We start from the raw sequence: 18,879 nt of genomic DNA, 5'->3' as shown, positions 1-18,879 counted from the left end.
GCCCTCCCGATTGCTTCCCCCCTGATTGCTGCCCACCCCGATTGCTGCTCCCCCATTGCTGACCACCCCCACCCCTCCACCCGCTTCCTTCCTCCTCCTCCAGTCCCTTCCTTCCTTTCTTTCCTCTCCCACCCCTTTCTTGCTGCTGTTGTGTTTGCTGTCTGAACCATTGAAAGCTGGTTGTTTTTCTTCTTCATGCACATCTCTGGGGGAGTGCTAGGTGGTGAGGGGTTTATTTTGGTGTTGCTGACTACAAGCGTGCTCACTGCAACGGCAGAGGCATTGATTGTGTGCAGTTGATCTGAGTTGGTAGGCTTTGCACCAGTGCTTTGTTCCTCTCCTTGTACGTTTCTGCCACATCCGTGCAGAATTTTGGAGTTTTGGTGCTTTTTATAGATTTGTTCGAGATGCTACTGTTTTCTGTAGCTATGTTTGGCAGCTTTAAGTTAAGGAACTTGGTGGTCTGTGTTAGGTGGTGCCTACTCTAGGTCTCACTTAATTTTTGGCAGCTCTGTTGACAGTAGATGGTAGTGAGATGAATCAATTCACTCAACAGCCAGAATCCAATGTAACTGTTAAGCAGGTATTCTTTATTAGCAGGCTGGGGTCATCCTGGGAATTCTGTACCATAAGGGCTCCCAAGAACTAGCAAGGGACATCAGTTTACATACACACAAATCATACATATTCATTAGATTTCCTGAAAGGGGTTTCTTATGATAATCAGGTCCCAGAATTCATTTACATAGTCTGAGCATTAGTAGTGAAAATAGGGTGAGGGTCTTTGGTGGTTGAGGGAAGAAGTAAGTAGTCTTCTTCAAGGTGTTGGCTTTGAAGTAAAGTCCAGGTGTCTTCTTCCTAAATTGACGAGATATCCTCCCTAGATTCTATCTCTGTCCTTTTGTTCAAGTTCACCTCATCTTAGTTTGCCCAAGTGCCAATTGAAGGCTTTGAAGGCACTCACTATCGGTGAGTTATATAGGGAGTGTTTTATGGCCTAGGAAAAACAGTTGAGGAGTCCTTGGGAAACAAATGCAGTCAACACTTCCATGCATCACAGGTTAGTCTTAATCAGAAATTCACTGGTTGGAGTCCTTTCAATTAGTTCCGAAAAAGAGGAATGCAAGAGAAGAAACTTTTTCCCCTGGAGAGACTGTAGTGCAGGAAATGCAACGGCTAGTCCATGACACAGAGCTGTTTTCAGATATGCTGCAAGGAAAATGAAAATGGGTAGTGGCATCTCTTCACTTGCAATCCTAATCAGGATAAAGGGGGCATGGTTTCTTTGCATCCTTGTTATTATCAAAGAGCTTGTTTTCATTAAACCTGTGGTCTCCCACCACTCTCAACATGGCATTTAGGAGTGGTTTCTTTTGGCTCAAGACGCAGCATGAATCCCAGAGAGGTACAGTGATACCAGCATTGAGTTGGTCTCCAATAGCCAATACGGTTTTGTCAATTTGCTTGTTTTTAGGGGCTTACTGATGTAAAAACTCAGTAGTAAAGACTTTTGTCTGAGACCACAAGCCAGCTGGTTGTGGATGTGCTTTCAGCCTGCTTCTCATGAAAAGTAAAACATGACTACCGTTGCCCTCATGGAGTCATAGGAGCAGTGCTTGTGTTTTCCTCGTGGTGAGTTGATGTGCTTTTCTTCATTGTTGAGGTGCAGTTACTACAGCCTAGCTGACATGGGATAGCTTTCTGGGCTGTAGTAATCTGACCGCTTTCCATTGTAAGGATTACTTTCTATATTGTAAGAAAGAGTCATCCTCAGGGATTCCTTCAGACCCTATAGCAACAGGTGCACATACTACCATATACATCATAAGAAAGTGAAAGATTCTTTCTTGAGGATGTCAACAGATTTCTTTTTGCTGGTAAAACCCAGCACATCCATAAATGTAATAATGTACTATGGTTGGTGCAGAATAGGAGTCTCTCGTGGGGAAATCTAAGTGGATACTTTCGGTTAATTTTGAAATTTTCTGTCAGTATCTTATAATTCTCCCACCATACCTGCTGTTACCCTATTAGGATTCCTGTTGGCCTGGTTGTTCATGTACATAGATTAAAATGATTGCTCTGGTATTTCTGCTGTTTACAGGGATGACAGTTGGAGACATCAAGATTTAATCTTGGTTGTCTGGTCAGCAGACATCAAAAATCGTTATCTTAATATTAGAGGACTGCCAGTTCACTAATGTTACAGTTGATCAGTTGCTGAGCTATAGTTCTGTAGCCATCGTGTATGAGTAACTTGTCCACCAGAATTAACTTTCCCCTCCCTGTCCATTTTCAGGAGAAGAAAAAACCAAGCATGAAGGAAGAAGGAGAGCAATCTTATGAAAGATTTAATGTTGTTTATTTAACAAACAATATTTAATAGCAGCAAAAGCAATAGGTGCTGGTTTTCTGTGCTACATTACTAGCTCTTGAGAGTATATTTTAGGTAATTGATGTGTGTGTTTATGTACTTTGTTGGCTTTGGTGGTGCTATCTTTGTCACTGGGATCAGGCTTGAAGGATTCTAATGGATTCTTGTGGCTTTGTGTGAGGACATGGGAGTTCTTCAGTAATAAGTCCTTTGGTTTGTTCCCTAAAAGCCAATATTGAATTTCACTTCGAATTCCACAGGTTTTCTTCTTGGGTTGTTGATTTGCTGAATGATGTTAGGAGGACCAAGCAAGGACTGAGTATGCTTAGGCTCCCAGGAAAATTTGCTGGTGAGAGAAAGAGATGGGGAGGAGCCTATTGCACAGCAAGTCGGAATGGCTGCCTGTTTCCTCTGTGGGTGATGTAGTCTGCCATAGTGCCTGTGACAGGTGAAAAGCTTTCAGGTGGCTTTAAAAGACTGAGGTGGAAGGAATAGTAGAGACTCTGTTTTTCCCATCCTGCATTTTTATTGTCCCAAAGTTTGAAATTCTGATGGTTTACAGTTTGCTCCTCAGAGCTGCTGGAGGGACCATCTATAAATAGGGTCACCATCCTTTTGGTCACCCCAGTGGTGTCACTGAGCTGTTCAGACTAAATACTGACTGAATGTCTGCATTCTGCCCCTTTCCCACTGCCTCTTTGTTGGCCGGTGATCAAGGGGCAGATCATGGCTTTTCAACACACCTGGAGGGTCCCCTGGGTGTGGACAGCTTTGATTTTTCTGGTATTGCACTGCCATTTCAGCGCCTCTTAAAAAAATAAAAAATAAAATCCTTTCTATCCCTCTATGTTAACAACACACTTCTCCCTCAGAAATCCATGTTGCTCAGTTACAGACAGAAATCAATCCTGTGTGCATGCTAATTTCTAAAATGGTGGGACTTCTCTAATATTGAAGAGTGGTCTTTCCCCAGAAGAAGACGGACACTGTGTACACGGGGCTACTCTCTCAGTCAGGAGTACAAGATTGTATTATCACTTGCAGATGAAAATCAGGGACACCGATGAAACCTGAGCTGAATCCCCAAGCTGAAGACATTTAAGGCTTCAAAAGCTTGATCTCAGGAGGCTTTTTCAGAGAGTGTGAGCTAAGTGTTTTCCATACTCCATTGAAAAAAAAAATAAAATATGTAGCCTGTCACCCTTGGCATTTTGGACTGCTGCTTGGTTACAGCTGAACCAGACCTGTTCCCTCATGAATTAAGATTCCTGTCCTGCCTGAGGATCTGCTAACCTCAGCTCAGAGGATGCTAGATGGAGAACTGCCACACTTAGGCAGTGGCAGTGGTGCTGTGGGCAACAGACGAGAAATGTTGCTGTGATTCATCTAGCTTATGTTTAATAATGAAATTACTCAGCGTAATTCACATTAGCCTAGGTCTGCATGTGATATTTAGGGAATATAATTATTTCATAGGTGTTGAGGGTGCTTGGGGAGGTGGCCTTTCAAATCTGAGAGTAAGAATAATCTGCTAGGCAGGGGGCTGCTAGGATAGCGAGTGATTTGTGGCCATTTATGTAGCACCTGTCAGGACCTGCTGCTTAACTCATCTGGAGCTGTTTGATTGCAGTAAATTCCCTCTAAGAAAGAGATCTTTGAAAAGCTTTTCCGCTAGCAGTGGATAATATGAGATGGGTTAAAGAACATAAAATCTTTTCTGGGAAGTGGTACAAGTAACTGAGAGTATGCAGTTGCTTGTTGCCAGAGAAAGAGGGTCCTCTGTTCCTTCAGGGACCCCCTACCAATGACAGGTTTGTGTAAAAAAGTTGGAGCATGTATGAGAATTGATCTTAATGTGTGAGGTAGGGGTGCAAGACTCGACTGTTATAGAAATGAAAATGCATTTTGCTAGTTTGCCAGGTGGGAAGTAGTCTGTACCTCAAGTAGAACAGAGGCAGGTTCTGTGGGGAATCAGAAATTTGTCACACCAGGATCAGTTTTTACATTGATATTTACGTTCCTTGTTCCCTGTTCCACTGATGTTTGTCCTTCAGTATGGTCTACACCTAATGCAGTCTGTGGGAAGGATCTGCACCTGTAGCATCCTTGGGGGTAGCATGAGCAAAGGGTGACTGCTGACCGAAGGGCTGCTGCATACTGGGGAGACAGCAGTGTCTTTTATGATCAAAAATGCACCTAGGACCATAATGTGGCTGTCTACCCATTTGCCCACTAAGGATGTAAGTCCCTGGTTGCAAGAGGCTGGGAAGGTGCAAACAGGGGAAGAGCCCACTCAGTTCATCTGCTTATCTGCTGTTGGTGCTGTTGCGCACATGACATAGGGTGAGCAAACACTTGCTCTGCTTTAACATGGCTCAGCTGACACTGAATGGGACTTGGGCATGAATGAGGACTGGAGCCCCTTCACCCAGCTTGCGGCTGCCCGATGTGTTTCAAGTGTGGGACGTTTGCATTGGCACGCCATGGCAGCAACCCCTCGTCCTTAGCCATCTGCGCAGACTTGCAGCTCCTTGTGTTGTGGTGGAAGTGGGAAGAGAGGCTCTGGTGTCCTCCCAGACCACGACCCTGCTGCTGTTGGCTTTGCCCTGCCTGGTGGACTTACAGATGTGAGGCTGCTGAACCTGGTGTGAGCCCGCGGTGAGGCCCCTGTGCTGCGCAGTCTTCCAGCACCTCGTGATGTCTCTGCACAAGCCGTGTGCCTCCTCTGAGTTCAGGATGATGTCCCCGTTGTCTGCTTCTGCCTTGGTGCTTGCACGAGCGGCTCCCCCTGCCCTGGTGTCTGCGGCCGCTGCCCAGCCCCTTGTCTAGCAGAGCAGGGAGATCTCTCTCTCGCGTTCGTCGGAGCAGGTTGCCATGGCAATACACAGTCTGCTGTGCTCTGGGTCTCCAGGAGCCAGAAATGATGGTGCTTTTGCAACACTGAGGTAAACATCTCTCTTTTCTCCTACATAGCGCATTCCCCCCTGGTAAGAGCGCCGGCTGCCATCGGTCCATCGGTGTTGGCCTCCCCTCGACCCCTGCGCAGGGGAGAGCAGCTCCAGATGCCAGGAGTGTGCCTGACCCGCAGAGCCGGGCTCCTGTGGATTGAAGGGGTGCTGCTGGCAGGCGTGGGCCATGACAGTGGCCCCAGTTGGCATGGGGTTCCTGCAGGAGAGGAACAGGTGCCACTCAGGAGCAGCATCGCTTATGGCGTCAGCCACTGGAGTGTGCGGTTGGCTCACGGAGGGGTACAGCTACAGCTGTCCTGGATGCCGGGACGGGAGATGGGTTCCCAGCTGTTTGCTCACAGCTCTGCCACTGGTTTGCCTTGGTCACCCTAGAAAAGTCATCTCTTTTTCACCTAAGCCCCTCTTACTGCAAGTGGTCTTGCTCTCACTTGCCCCCTAGGAAGGCACTCCAAGGACTCCGGCTAATGAGTGCAAATGCTTAGAGTTGTGGAAATTAGCTGGGACATCTCTTAGGGTCTTGCCAGAACTTTGTTACACTGCAGTGGGATTTCACTTGTTTCTTCAGTGCTTTGGGAATCCATCAGTATTTTTCAAATCCCAGAAGCCTGTATCTGGCAGGTGACTGAAGACTCTTTTTATGGTGTCCTTTGTTATTGCAGGCGGTAATGAGCATGGCTGGCTGTTGCAGGCAGAGAAGTGTGGCTGTGTGAACTGAAAATAAATCTCTCTCTTGATCTGCTGGCATTTGTTCCAGCATCTTTCTCTCCACCTCTCTTATTCTCGCTGTTGGTGTATATAAAGGGGGAGTCCATGCTGGAGAGGGGAGTGGAGCAGGGGCGGAGTTTATGTCAGTCTCTTCTTTTTCTTCCCTCCCCATGACGTGAGCAATGCTTGGAACAGTGTGCCTGAAGATGCTGGAGAAAATAGCCTAGTGCGCTTTAAGCAAATACCGACTGCTTGAGCCTGGGCTCTGCAGACATAACCTTTTTCAATTCCTCTGCAGGGGATTGGAAAGTGCCATTAGCTTTCTTCTTCCCCGTCCCATACGCTCACTTTTGGAAATGATCGGAGTTAACAGTGTTCAGAGCACCAGCAAAGTCCGGGTGAGAGCCACAGGTTCGGTGAAATACTCTCGAGAAGAATCTCTCTGGCGCCAGTCCCATCGGTCAAAATCTATGAAAATCTCCAACTCCTCTGAGTTTTCTACTAAAGAAAGCAAGGTAAATAACTAAATATTCATAGTGCTTCTCTTCGGTAGGATTGGAGGTGGTGCTGTTGAAAAGGTTATGCTCTGGAGGAATTAAGGGCTTTGGAGGATCTGTGATGATCACAGGTCAAGTCAAATCTGAACATTTTTTTTCCTGAGGAGAGACATGAAGGAGAAAAAGGTCTGGTGTGTGATAGCGATTGGATCTTGGAGGAATGCGTTGTCACTGAGATTGGTGCAATAGTAAACAGTGAAAACTTCCTAGTGAGAATACTAATTGGAGCTCTGCTGTTGGGAAAAGTGCCAGAGTTAGCAAGTGATGTCCTTGGGATTGTCCGTTTAACAGAAATGGTTTTCCATAGAAAAATAGTTTTTGCTCGTTCTCTACAGCTCTGTGGTTTGCTGGGTGTGGGTGCTAGGTAAAAATATCATCTCACTTGCATGCGTGACTAAATATTGCTATCAAGCATTTACTAAGAAGGCATCATTTGCACGTTTATAGGAATACATCAGTGTATTGTAGCTGTTGGTAGCATGGGCTGTGCCCAGCTGCTACAGTGGTTGTGTGCAGCATCTCATCTCCTGGCCCAGCCCATTTGTTTGATTCCTAGGCAAACAACCCCCCACTACATGCAGTATCTCTTCTTTCCTCATTCCTCACTCCCCCTCAATAACTGAGATGTATCTGGGAACCCCTGGCAAGAGCTTTAATAGCTATCTCCCTCCCAAAGATGCTTCATGCCTCCAAGGGTTAGATGTACTTTATGTGGTGACCGAATATCCTCTAATTTCATTCCTATTGCAAATTGATTCTAGCTTGGAATTAGAACCATTTGCAAAGGTGTGTTGAATGAGGCTGAAATATTTCAGTGTCAGCTAAAGGCATTTAACCATGTCTTGTGTTTGTGTGCATGCAAAGAAGTGGGTACATACATGAATCTTCCTGTACTTGACCCTTCCCTTAATCTTGTATCTGTCCTGAGAGAAACCTCCTCTGCTATGCTGAAAAGATCCCAATGCTGCACAGTAGTTCCTAGCACATCACTCTCTACCAGCTTACAGGTTTTAGATATTTCAGAGCCTCAGCTGCAGAGCTTTAATGACAGAGTAGTGAAAATATAAATAAATAAATATTTTATTCAGTCCAATTTCAGGAACCTCTGTTCTGAGGGCCTTGTTGACCATAACTAAGAAATAGCATACTGCTGAGGTTGTGGCAGAGAAATAACATGACCGTCATTCTTGGGCTATTGCTGATGCAGTATCTGCTACTCCAGCAAATGCTAAAGTAAAGGCTGCATCTTGCAGGTGCTCTGAGACCCAGCTGTTGTGATCACTTTCACCCTAGGCATGGGAATAATTGCATGATATTCACTAGGAGGTTTTATGTATGAAAAGTCTCTGCATATGGTGGAAATTCAGGGCTTTTGACATTGGGTGAATCACTTAATCTCTGTACCTCTGTTCTCTCTCCCAGGTTTTGTGTCTGCTGTCTATGCATGGTGTAATGTCCTCAGGGCAGGGACTTTCCCTCAGGGATGGTGTCTGACACAGTTAGCAACTGCAGTAATGAATGGTCTGTGTTCATCCCTCTGTGGGATTCACATTTCTGCCTCCAGAGTGCTGTAGGTTTTTGTGTGAGAGATACCTACTTCTGACTATCTCAGTAAGTTGGGAAGCATACTGCAGCTTTGTTTTTGCGTGTAGTGCTGTTTTCTTATTTCATACAAGGCATTTGTATCTGTGAAGCATCTAAGACCTTTAAAAGCTGTGTTAGGGAGGACTGAGAAGATTCTTGCATGCCACTGATTGGTCGTGTGGTTTTGGGCAGCCCTGTCTTTCTCCCTTCTGTTCTTTGTCTGCCCTTTTATTTTGCTAAGATGTCACTGATTCAGAGAAATTATTTATATTTGAGCTTTAGCTTTTCTGTAGTTTTGTTGGTGGAAGAGACCTGGAAGTTGTTGCCAATGTGTAGTGCAGCAGGGATACTTTTTATTGGTATGTCTGTGTGTGTGACTGTGTGTCTTAAGTTCTAGGCTGTGCTTTCTGAGCAGTGGTGCCCCGTAGGCCCTTTCAGTCTCAAACGGGGCTTGATTTGTAGTCTCGTCTTCTGCTGTCTTTTTGTGAGTGTTTCACCCCTTGTGTCTGGACTGCTTTGTATTTTATCTGCTCTCCATACAAAGTAATAAAAACGCTCAAGACCTGTTTCTGTGACAGCTTCAGCTGACTTAGAACAGCAGACAGGTTTAACCCATTTGTGCCTCAGAAACATACTCCTCTGATACTTTGCATTTAACATGACTCAGCCTATTTTGCTGAGCTAGAGAGTATTATATATTCTTACGGTCTAGTCAGTATGAACAAAGCACCATCATGGTGCCTTGCATATGAGGTCTGCTTGCTTCCAGCATCAAAGATGTAATTAAAAATTACATCTACATTTAGAGCCCAAGGACCTATCATCTCTGAAAAACATCAGGTAGTGCTTCTGTGCACACATGTATACAAGCATGCACATGTATGTATAGGGGCTCCACTAGGGTGATGCATCCTGGATGTGTATTACAGGCATGCCTCAGGCCAGCTGGAGAACCTGGGAAAAAGATACTGTGAATTGATCTACTGTTGTCCGTTCTTCTCTGGAAAGTAGGCTCAAACCCAAGTTACCTGCAAGGTGAGTCAGAGGACCTTAAGACGGTCCATGTGACCCAGCTTGACTCTCCTCCTGACAGACTGTTTTCCTACAACCATGGACTGAATTGTAGAGTGCCTGTGCCTATCTTGCCTGCAAATGCATAGGGCCAATAAAACAGTTTCTGAAATAGGCTGTGTAGGTGCTCCACTATCAGGAAACACTTCTCTAGTCTTTTCTCTGTTCACTCATAATAATTCAGTATGCTGCCTTTACCAATAACAGCGATGAAACACTCCAGCAAGTACAGAACAAATCTTTCTGAGCAACCCCCATGTATCGATTTTACAGAGGACACATATCTTGTATGGCATTAATTTCTTGGCTCTTGGGAGCCCCAGCTAACCACCCTTTTCTGTTTTATGATGATGTATCTGGCACAATCTTTCCTTCCTTTTTTCTTTCTCCCCCTGACAAACCAGATTTTTAACAGAGGAGTTTCTCTTAGAAATGTTCTCCTCCAGTTGGTGACGCACTTGAAATTCCCTGGGTGAAATGATCTCCTTTCCTTCCCCCTAAAACATTCCTATCAACCCTATCTCCACCCACACCAAAACAACATTCATCGGTTCCATATGCTGCTGAACAGCTCTGAGCTGTTTTATGAATAATGTATGCTGGCTTGTTAGAAGAACGTTTGTTGTACAAACCAGTGGAATTTGAAATTGAGACCGATACCAGCAGACATGCTATGCTGTGCACTAACGCACAGGCTTCTTGGGGTACTACTCGGGTATCCTTGCTGAATCCTTGTCAGAAGGGGGAAAATGTGCAAGACATAAGGGGCATGTGGGCTTTGAGACTGTCAAGGAACTATAGGCACTCAGTGATCAGAGCCTTTATCCGCACTTTGCCAGGTGTTACAGATCCGTGCATGAGGACAGGAGAAAATGTCAAGATCTGGGTTTTGGGGGAGGGTGGTGAATAGGAGGTGGTGGAGCAGTATAGATCTGTATTCAAGCAACAATTCTGGTGAAGAGTCAATGCAGATAGTCGCCTAAACAGCAAAGTGGAAGTGGTATATAACAATGTATCGCACCTTATCCAAACCTGACAGAAGGCAATGACAGGTAGAGTTATGCTACTTTTGTTGGTTTTCCCCCCTCTAATAAACCACGTGCAGTGGGTGCTGGGGCTGGTGCCTGGCTGCCTGCTGTTGTCCCAGGGGCAGAGCTGATAGATGGGTGGTGAATGACTGCGAGAGATGCTGAACTTCTGACTTGAGTACTGCTGACTGCAAAGACTGAGCACATCTTTGCCCAGAGGTGTGACTGGGGCTTCCTTGGCTGCCTAGGATCTGCTGTGCTGCTACCAGGTATAGGTGAAGAAGAAGTGTCCCCAGACAGAGACTGCTGACTGTGGCTGCAGGAGTAGGGTGGCAGGGGACTGGGTAAGAGAGCACAAGTGCATCCCTGTGCTAGGGCCTGCAAAAGCCACCCGGGGTATCTCTTGTAATGGTCAGATGGTCATTCCTCCATGACAACTTCAGAAATCAGAGAGGAACTGGATATGGCCAGAGAGACTGGGAAATAAAAATGGGAGAAGGCAGTCTAGATCATCCCTGCTGGCTCTCTGGTTTGGTTTTGCCTGTTCACTTGCTTACAGCTGGTATTTCTGGCTCCTTCTCTTGTGCGTGGAGCAAGTATAAGAAATACCTGTGGTGTATTCCTTTCCCTCTTGGCAGACTTTTCTGAACGGGCTAGTGTGTGCATAAAGTCAGTAGCAGTCTGTTTTAAGAGCCAGTCCTATGTTACTTTTCAAGTGAAGGATGTGCACAGGGCCCCAGGACCTCTTCAACACCCTGTGCTCTGCTGGCCAGGCTTTGGAGACCCTGTGCCAACTTGTTACCTAAATGATTTACCTAGGTATCTGGGTAATTTGTTATGTCTTTGTCCCTGTGTGCATACCTGTTTGTGCCTTTCTTTTGTTCACTGCTTCTGCATGTAGAGGCATCATAGTCAGCAGGTGCCAAGAGCAGCCTTTTTAAATGGGTCCAGTCGTTTGTGCATGTGACAAGGTTTTGAGGGAGGTGAGGTTGATGAGACACCTTTTTCTCTTGGCAGCTTTGTAGAATCAACAGAAGTTTCCAGAGGCACTCCCTGCACAGTTTTGATTCTTTTTCCAGTTGGAATAAAAGTACCAACTGGTGAGAGCATGTGAAAATCTTCACTTTTAGTTGACCTACCCGATTACCAAAAGGAAAATGGGGATGGAATTCCGCATCTTCTTAGTTTTACAGGCTTCTACTCAGGAAGGAAAGTGTAAGTTTCTTGCCTAGTTTATGAACAAATACAAATCCCACAAACACGTAACAAATTCCATTATTTTTTTTTTACACTGCAGTCTGCTAAGGGTCAAATTAAAGCTGTAGGAAACAGAACTGGAGTTAAAATAAGGAAGGTGTCTAAGATGTTGCCTGCTATTTTGTTTTATGCAACAGGTGATTTCTTTTATTCTCCCTTCAAAAAGGCATTTGCTTCTCAAAGAAACTGAGAGCAGTGCTGGGCCTTAGGTGTGGTAGACCCAGAGATCAGTAATTCTCAGGAGGAGGAAAGCTGTAAGTAGGTTTTTGCCGTCTAAGTAACAGAGCTTGAGTTGAAGCAGTAAAGGCAAACACTGCTGAACAGTCAGTAGCTGGGGGTTTGGATCCTACCTGCAGTAGCCTTGGGTGCCAAAAGAGATAGAAAGTCCCTTCCTTTTCCAAGTGGTATGGGTCTGGCTTGGAAGATGAGACCCATGACTGCATTGTTCTGGCATTCCCCACTGTGGTCCAGCCTCCAGTTTTCTGGCTTAGGTAGCAAATTTGCCAAAATCTTCCCAGGCTAGCAGGTAAGAAGCTATTATTGATGTCAAACTGTAGGAGTGCTGTAAATGAGAGCTGCTTCTTTTGTTGTTGTTGTTGTTCTTTCCCAGAGAGAAAACATGAGTTAATAAAAACCTGTCCTTGCAGCTAGTTAGGTACAGTGGAAGTCATGTCCCTACCATAAACTCTGGTGAGCTTTGTTGCAATTTAGTGAAGCATTTAAATGGTTATCTCCAAGTTTGTTTGGTTTAATCATACTGTGGAGAAATGTTTGCTGAAGAGCTGCTGTCTGAATCAGGGCCTTGGGAAGCAGCCATGAAATAAATGATAGAGCAGGTCCTGGACTGTAAATGTCTTCTACTGGTTGCAGATAATGGGAGGAGGAAATTTTTCTTCTCCAGATCATGTGAGAGCCCAGTAGATATTGGAAAATGTTAGTGTAAATTGTTTGGAGAAGGAACATAAAGCAGCTCTAAAAGGCTGTTGAGTCCAGTGGTCAGTGCACAGCCTGGCAGCAGTCTCTGACAGAGGTGGGTTGGAAGCCAGGCATGAGAACTCAAGTATCTCCATCCCTTGAAAGGTCTTCTCACTGAGGTCTCAGTGAACATCCTCGATAGACACACCAAACTTGCCCTAGTTGTCCGGACTGTGGATACTCTCTAGCATTTTCTTTCTTTTTTGTAAATAGCAGAGACTTTCTGTGAGGCTGTATTTGATGCTCTGTGAGGAACACTGTGTCCTTCGTCAGATGTATGCCATATGACTGGGTTGGTGTCTTTTATTCCCTAAAGAAGGAAGATGGAGTCTGGCTCATTAGTAAAGATCAGGACAAACACATGCCACTTTCCACAAGGCAAAAGCCTGGGGCATTTGTTGTTCAGGCACCAATCTGGAGCGCTGCTTTTGTGTGTCCTGCTCTTTGGCTGTAGTGATCCCTAGAGACTTCCTTAGAAGCAAAGGCCCATAAAAAGCAGTACTGCACAGGGCAAGTGTTAATTTTCAGAGGTCATGACCCAATCGTGTAAGCATTTGGGCCAGACAGCAGCATAAGGCATTTCTGATACCCCAGGCCAGGTTTTTGCTATGTTTCAAAAGCTCTAACCAGTGGGGGAAAAAAAATGCTGCTTCTGAAAAAATGGGGAGGCAGCTGGGGAAAAAAAGTTTTTATATATTTGGAAGTAGTTTCTGGCTTAAAATGTTAAGAGAGTATTTGAATCACAGTAGGAAGAAAAGGACAGATTAAAACAATAAGAAGAGGGCTTTTGCCAAATCGTTAGAAACATAGTGGCTTCTAATAAAAAATACTGAGTGACCCCATCATCAACATCAGCTTGTGCAGAAAAATGGAGGTGTGTCTAATTTTGCTGAACTGCTTGCTGCATGGTAGGAGAAATGTTAGCCTTTTCTTTTGCTTTCTTCCTGCAGGGTGGTCTTAAATCTATTGGTAACTCTCACCTGAAAATTAAGGAAAGTGCCTACAAACTTCCAGCAATGCCCTTCCCTTCACTTTTGGCTGTTTTCCTTTGGATCAGAGCTCATTATACAAGTTTGGAGAAGATAAGATACATAGAAATAGACAGTGAAAACTCCAGAGCTGGAAACATTTCATCATATTGCTGTGAGTAGCACAGCAAAGCCCTGTTGAGTGGTGGGGACCTCTTTCTGCTAGCTCAGTATGGGTAGGATGTGGGATGATTCCTCCTGGTGGTCCTATCTGTTCTGTTGCTCTGAGAAACCTACTTTTATGGTACACTGTAACTAAAAGTTGCTCCATGTGTAGCATCAGTGTGAGGTGAGTTGTATCAGTATGTTTGACCTACTTGTGTATGGTTCAATCAAACTAGATTTTCACAGAGCTAAATATTAAGGATCTTCAAATAAACTGTACAAGATTCGGAAAGGAGCCAGTGGATCACAGGATTAGCAGTGGGATATGCTCATGGGATTCTCATTGCAAGTTAATCTGTGGCATGTGCACAAGGCTAGTTTCAACTCTTCAGTTTTCCAAATTATTTTTGTTTTGGGTCAGAGTTAAGGCTATTTAAATGCTAATATTTCTTTTGAGTGTGTTATAGCTATTATAGTATGTGATTTTTCAGACTTGTTCATACTTGATGTGCTACTTTTTGGTAATCATGTGCATCAACAGTTCTTCTACACGTTAACATATTTTGAGGCTGTGTAGGAGTTATGTGTCAGAGGGAGTAAATCTATGTATATAAGGTAAATTACAAATGTGCGAGAATCAGGGACATTCCATACCAAAATACTTCACTTCAGAGAAGTGGCCTATTTGAAGAACTCCATTAGCTTGTAGTAATAGCAGGCATTTATCCATTGTATGCATCAGCTGCTTGAGGGCTGAAATGAGACACACTTATTCAAGTGATGTATCTACTTCCTCTCAAAAGAAATCCATCCCAGCTGTCTGATATCCACGCAGGCTTAAGTCAGCCTCCAGACCCTTTTCTTTGCTGGCTGGTATCAACAACCAAATTGTGACCTTTTCTGTCAAACCTACTGACATTTTTCTTAGGAATTGAAAGAGTAACAATGTTAGCAGGCAGCAGACCAAGACATTGATCTTCAAGCACGAAAGCTGCTTATTGTTCATTTTCTGGTTTGCACTTAGAACGTGTTTATGTTTGGGTGTGTGACTGGAAAAGCGTTCAGGTGTCTGTGAGGCTCAGGGACTTCGGGTAGCTATTCTGGCATAGTTTTAAAGGTAAGCCCATATAGTGAAATCTTGGCCCCATTAAAGTCAGCAACAAAAAAAGGAATTAAATTTGACCTTGAATTTCAAGGCTCTTGTCTTGTAGCTTTTGCAGACCTAAGGGTTATTTAAAAAAAACCGTCAAACCACAAAGCTCAAAAACCTGTTTGAGAAAATTACTGTAGTCTCAAACCCTGCATTCTGATAATTTTTCCTGAGATGAGATTTCTGCTCAAGACTTTCAAGTTACCATCAGCATATATGGTACCTCCTTGATTGGAGACAGCTCACTTGCTGGTATTAGTTAGGTAATTTTCTCAACATATTAATGTGTATATGTTTCAGGAGTCAGCAATAATCTCATCTCATTTCTCTCCCTTTGCAGGCCCTCTACAATTCAATCAAGAATGAGAAGCTGGAATGGGCAGTGTAAGTATACTGTGCAGAAATTTAAATTAGGGGTTTAAAAGTAGTACCTTTGTAGTAATGTGTTTATACGTCCTGTGTCACCATCTGAGTGGGCTCCAAAGCCTCTAGAAGACAGCCAGTGTACGTAATGAGTTTTCTGTTAATGAATGACCTGGCAATACTGCCTCATCTGTTTCTCCAACAAGGGGAGTTGCTAATGATAGGAGCCAACGGCATTTGTAAGGAAAGAGGATGTTTCATTTAGTAGGAAACTTCAGCCTGAAAAGAGAGAAATTAAATCCTCCATTGTTCAATGACTGCATAAATAAAACAGAAGTTGACTTCTCTCTTTATCTTTTGGTACATTATGTCAGAACCACTGAATAGAAACACACATCTTGGATTGAGTTTCTTGATGCTGGTTTATTGTCTTGGTTTGTCTCCTGATTAACTATGGATAACTTGACAACAACCTAATATGAAAGATGATAAATCGAACAAAGTCTGATATTCCCCCCTGTCCGTTGCTGCTTTCAACAGGCTAACACTTGTTAACCATGGAAATACTGCAGGCAAGAAAGAGCAATTTCTGATTGTGTTAAATTGACATTTCTCTGTGCTTAGGTTTCATGTGGTCTAGGGTCTGCTTTAGATTTTGCTGCTTGCAGGACAGTAGATTTTGGTGTAAAATAAAAGTCTTTCATTTATTTTATCTATACAAGATGTTTACCTGTGTGGATTTACACATCTGAAACCTCACCTTTCTTGAGAACAGTGTGTGTCTGGGATGCATGCTCCTGCACCTTTTGCACTAGAAATCCTGACAACTGCTATAGATCTTGCAGGCTCATTGGCTTCTGATTTTCATTTGCAGATGATGAACAAAAAACAAGGAATTTCTTGTCAGAGTGTACAACCTCACTTATAAGGGCTGTTGGTCTCAACTGGGATTGCAGCCCCTGTTCAGAGGTGTGTTAGATAATGTCAAAGTAGTGAGTAAGGTGGCTGCTCAGAGGAATCACCAAGTGCCATCTCAGATGAGCCTCTTAAGAAGCATGGTGGGTGACATTTTCCCAGACTGTGTCTTGGACCTGGAAGACATGTTAATCTTATGTGTCACAACACCAGACCTTTGCAAGACACTCTCTCATAGGTACTTTAGATCTAGCAGAATCCATTATGTGACTTTCTCGATGTCAGAATTTTCCTCCAGCTCTTGCCAAGAGACCATACCGTGTCTAATGCACTTGGGCAGCCTCCAGGTGGGAACTGACTCAGTCCTGGCTATGCTCCCATGAGCTTCAGTCAAGGAGATTTATGAGATAGCTTGCTTCTGTATAGGTAGTAACTGCTTCGACATTTACGTAGTCCAGTCTGTGTCCCTTGCTAATAAATTGTTTGGGGAAAAATTCCAAGCAGGCTGGAAGAGAAAGAAATCAGAATTCTTAAACAAGGTTCTGGGATGTGTGTGTAAAGCCACCTTGTCCTAGCAGAGTGCTCAAAGGGGCAAATTATCCGTTCCAGTCTGAAGCTCAGACAGATAGCTGGGACTGATGTGACAATTGCTTTCTCTGCTGAGAAACAGAACTCATTCTGGGCATAGTCAAAAGAGAGTGTGCCTTTACTTTTAGGACTGAGAGCACTGGCTGGAAAAGGGAGCGTGAAAATGTTTCTCTTCACTTTCACACCTTGGTGTAAAGTAATCAACCCAAGGAGCCCCAGGACTGCCTGAGCTAGAGGGAGGAAGCACATCAATCTCTTGCTCTGCTGTTGTGATCTGCAGAGAAGGGTAGATAGGAAGGGGACATTGTCAGTTTTCCTGTGATGGGACTGAGGAAGATCCTCTCTCCTTTCCAAAGAGTATCCCTTTGCTTCTCTGATGCAGTTGGCAGGGGAAGAAGTGGGAGGTAAGGCAGAGGTGGAAACAGGGCTGCAAAACTCAGCATAAGCTCCTTTGGGATGCTGGCACATTGAAGGAATGCTTTTCCCCCAGCCAGAATCCCTTTGAGGAACTAAGACTCTCTCTTTATGAGGTGAGCAACAGTTTAAGAGCTGCTCTGGCAGTACATTATTTGGTGGATTAATGACTGGCAGTAAGTCCATAGGCAGGGGAGAGTAACAGCAATGAGTAAGATGGAGAAAGACTGCTACATGATCCTTGTCTTCCTAGTTACGAGCTCTGTGTGTTGTTGTCCTAAATAGTTTGCTGTCTGTTTCCAGTAGAATTAGTCTGATCCAAAGCCCACAGAAAAAATGGCTACCACTGACTTCAATTTTGTAGTCAAGAGAAGTGGCATTGTAATCAGTACATACGCTCCAGAGACTTTCAGTAGTAGTATTCATTTATACTTTATGAACCAGGAAGCACGAGTACAACTCTGGAAGAGAAAATTGCATTACAGTTCTGCTTCTGCAGTAATTCCAGGTTAAAGTTCTCCAAAATGTTAAAAGCAAATCATGTACCATGATCTATAAAATAACCAGACCTGACCTGTAATTTACCCTCAACTGGTGAATGTGGGGTCCTGAATGCACACTCCTTACTCTGCACTGCACCCCTGAAGTCTTTTGGTTACTTTTCACAATAGAACTGCCAGAAGACATTCTACCATTTACTTGGCTTGCCATTTACTTTGTTTGCCATTTCTTCTTGCCTGCTTTGTTGTTCAGTGTCCTGGGAGAAAAGATGAAAGCAGTATGGGAAAACCATCAGAAATACGATTATTCTGTCTTTTGTCCCATTCCATATTTTCTCTCTACTGCTTACAGTTCTAGTTCTCTCCTGTCTCTTGGACTGTGGTTCATTTCTTTGAACAGCAATTGAAGTGCTAAATAATGATTGGACCTCACTGGAGTCCTTGACAGAAGTTCCTACTGCCTGTAGTGAAGCCACGTACTGTTTCACCCAGTTAGTCCAATGCATCCTCTTTTCAGTGTGCTGAGGTCACTGGAACCACCCCAGGAGTGCATGTAGCTGCAATAGTTGTGTTGTAATTTCTCATGCTGCTTAAATTTCCCTAAGGGACTTGATATTTCCATGGAATTTTTTCATAGTCACATGGTAAACTCCTGTTCTTCAACCCTGACACTACCCATACAATGAAATGAATTCAAGATCCTGTGAACATGAGCAGTGAGATTGAGTTGGGTTTGTTTAGTCGGAAAAGGGAGCACTGAGGAGAGGGACCTGAGTGTATTTTTTCCAATGTGTCAAGGCTGTTGCAGAGAAGAGTGTGCACTACTCTTCACACCCATTGTAGATGGACTTGAATTTGAAACAAGGGAAGTTTGGGTTCAACATTGAAAAAAGCTTTCTAGCAATACGCCTTTTAAACCAATACATAGATTTGTTTGGACGAACTGTGGAAGGGCTTTCACTGTAGGTTTTTGTGAACTGGCCATTCTGTCCAGAATGGGTTAGGAAGAGTGGATCCAACCTTAAAGGTAGGGATGGATTAGTTGACCTCTTAACATCCCTTCAGTCCTGTTGTCTGTAATGTTATGGCCCAGGTTTTTTAGATGTTTCTCATCCTTTGACTTTTGCACTGATCATAACCAGCTTTAAACTGAAGAAGAAAAATTAGTTTGATTTCAAAGGCTCTAGAGCTGAATATGTTTTGCTCCCATGATGTCTACATGGAAATGTGGTGGTGAACATTATTGTTGTTGTAATATTATGTCTACTTCCTGTTGAAGGTGACAGGAATAACAAA

General features: G+C 44.0%; 1 protein-coding gene across 3 annotated transcripts in view; it reads left to right on the top strand.

Annotated features, from left to right (window-relative positions):
* The window catches only part of PSD3 (pleckstrin and Sec7 domain containing 3), a 95,624-nt gene that overhangs the window by 53,426 nt on the left and 23,319 nt on the right, over positions 1-18,879 (top strand). For all 3 annotated transcript variants that reach the window (XM_026866174.1, XM_026866175.1, XM_026866176.1), the window contains one exon: positions 15,144-15,187. In XM_026866174.1, coding sequence (XP_026721975.1) covers positions 15,144-15,187 — 44 coding nt within the window. The remainder of the gene's footprint in view (positions 1-15,143; positions 15,188-18,879) is intronic.

Source organism: Athene cunicularia (genome assembly GCF_003259725.1).
Source record: "Athene cunicularia isolate RWA chromosome Z unlocalized genomic scaffold, athCun1 chrZ_part2, whole genome shotgun sequence".
NCBI classification, from domain to species: domain Eukaryota; kingdom Metazoa; phylum Chordata; class Aves; order Strigiformes; family Strigidae; genus Athene; species Athene cunicularia.
Note: the sequence above shows the minus strand (reverse complement) of the source record. Positions and strands in the feature narration are given on the sequence as shown.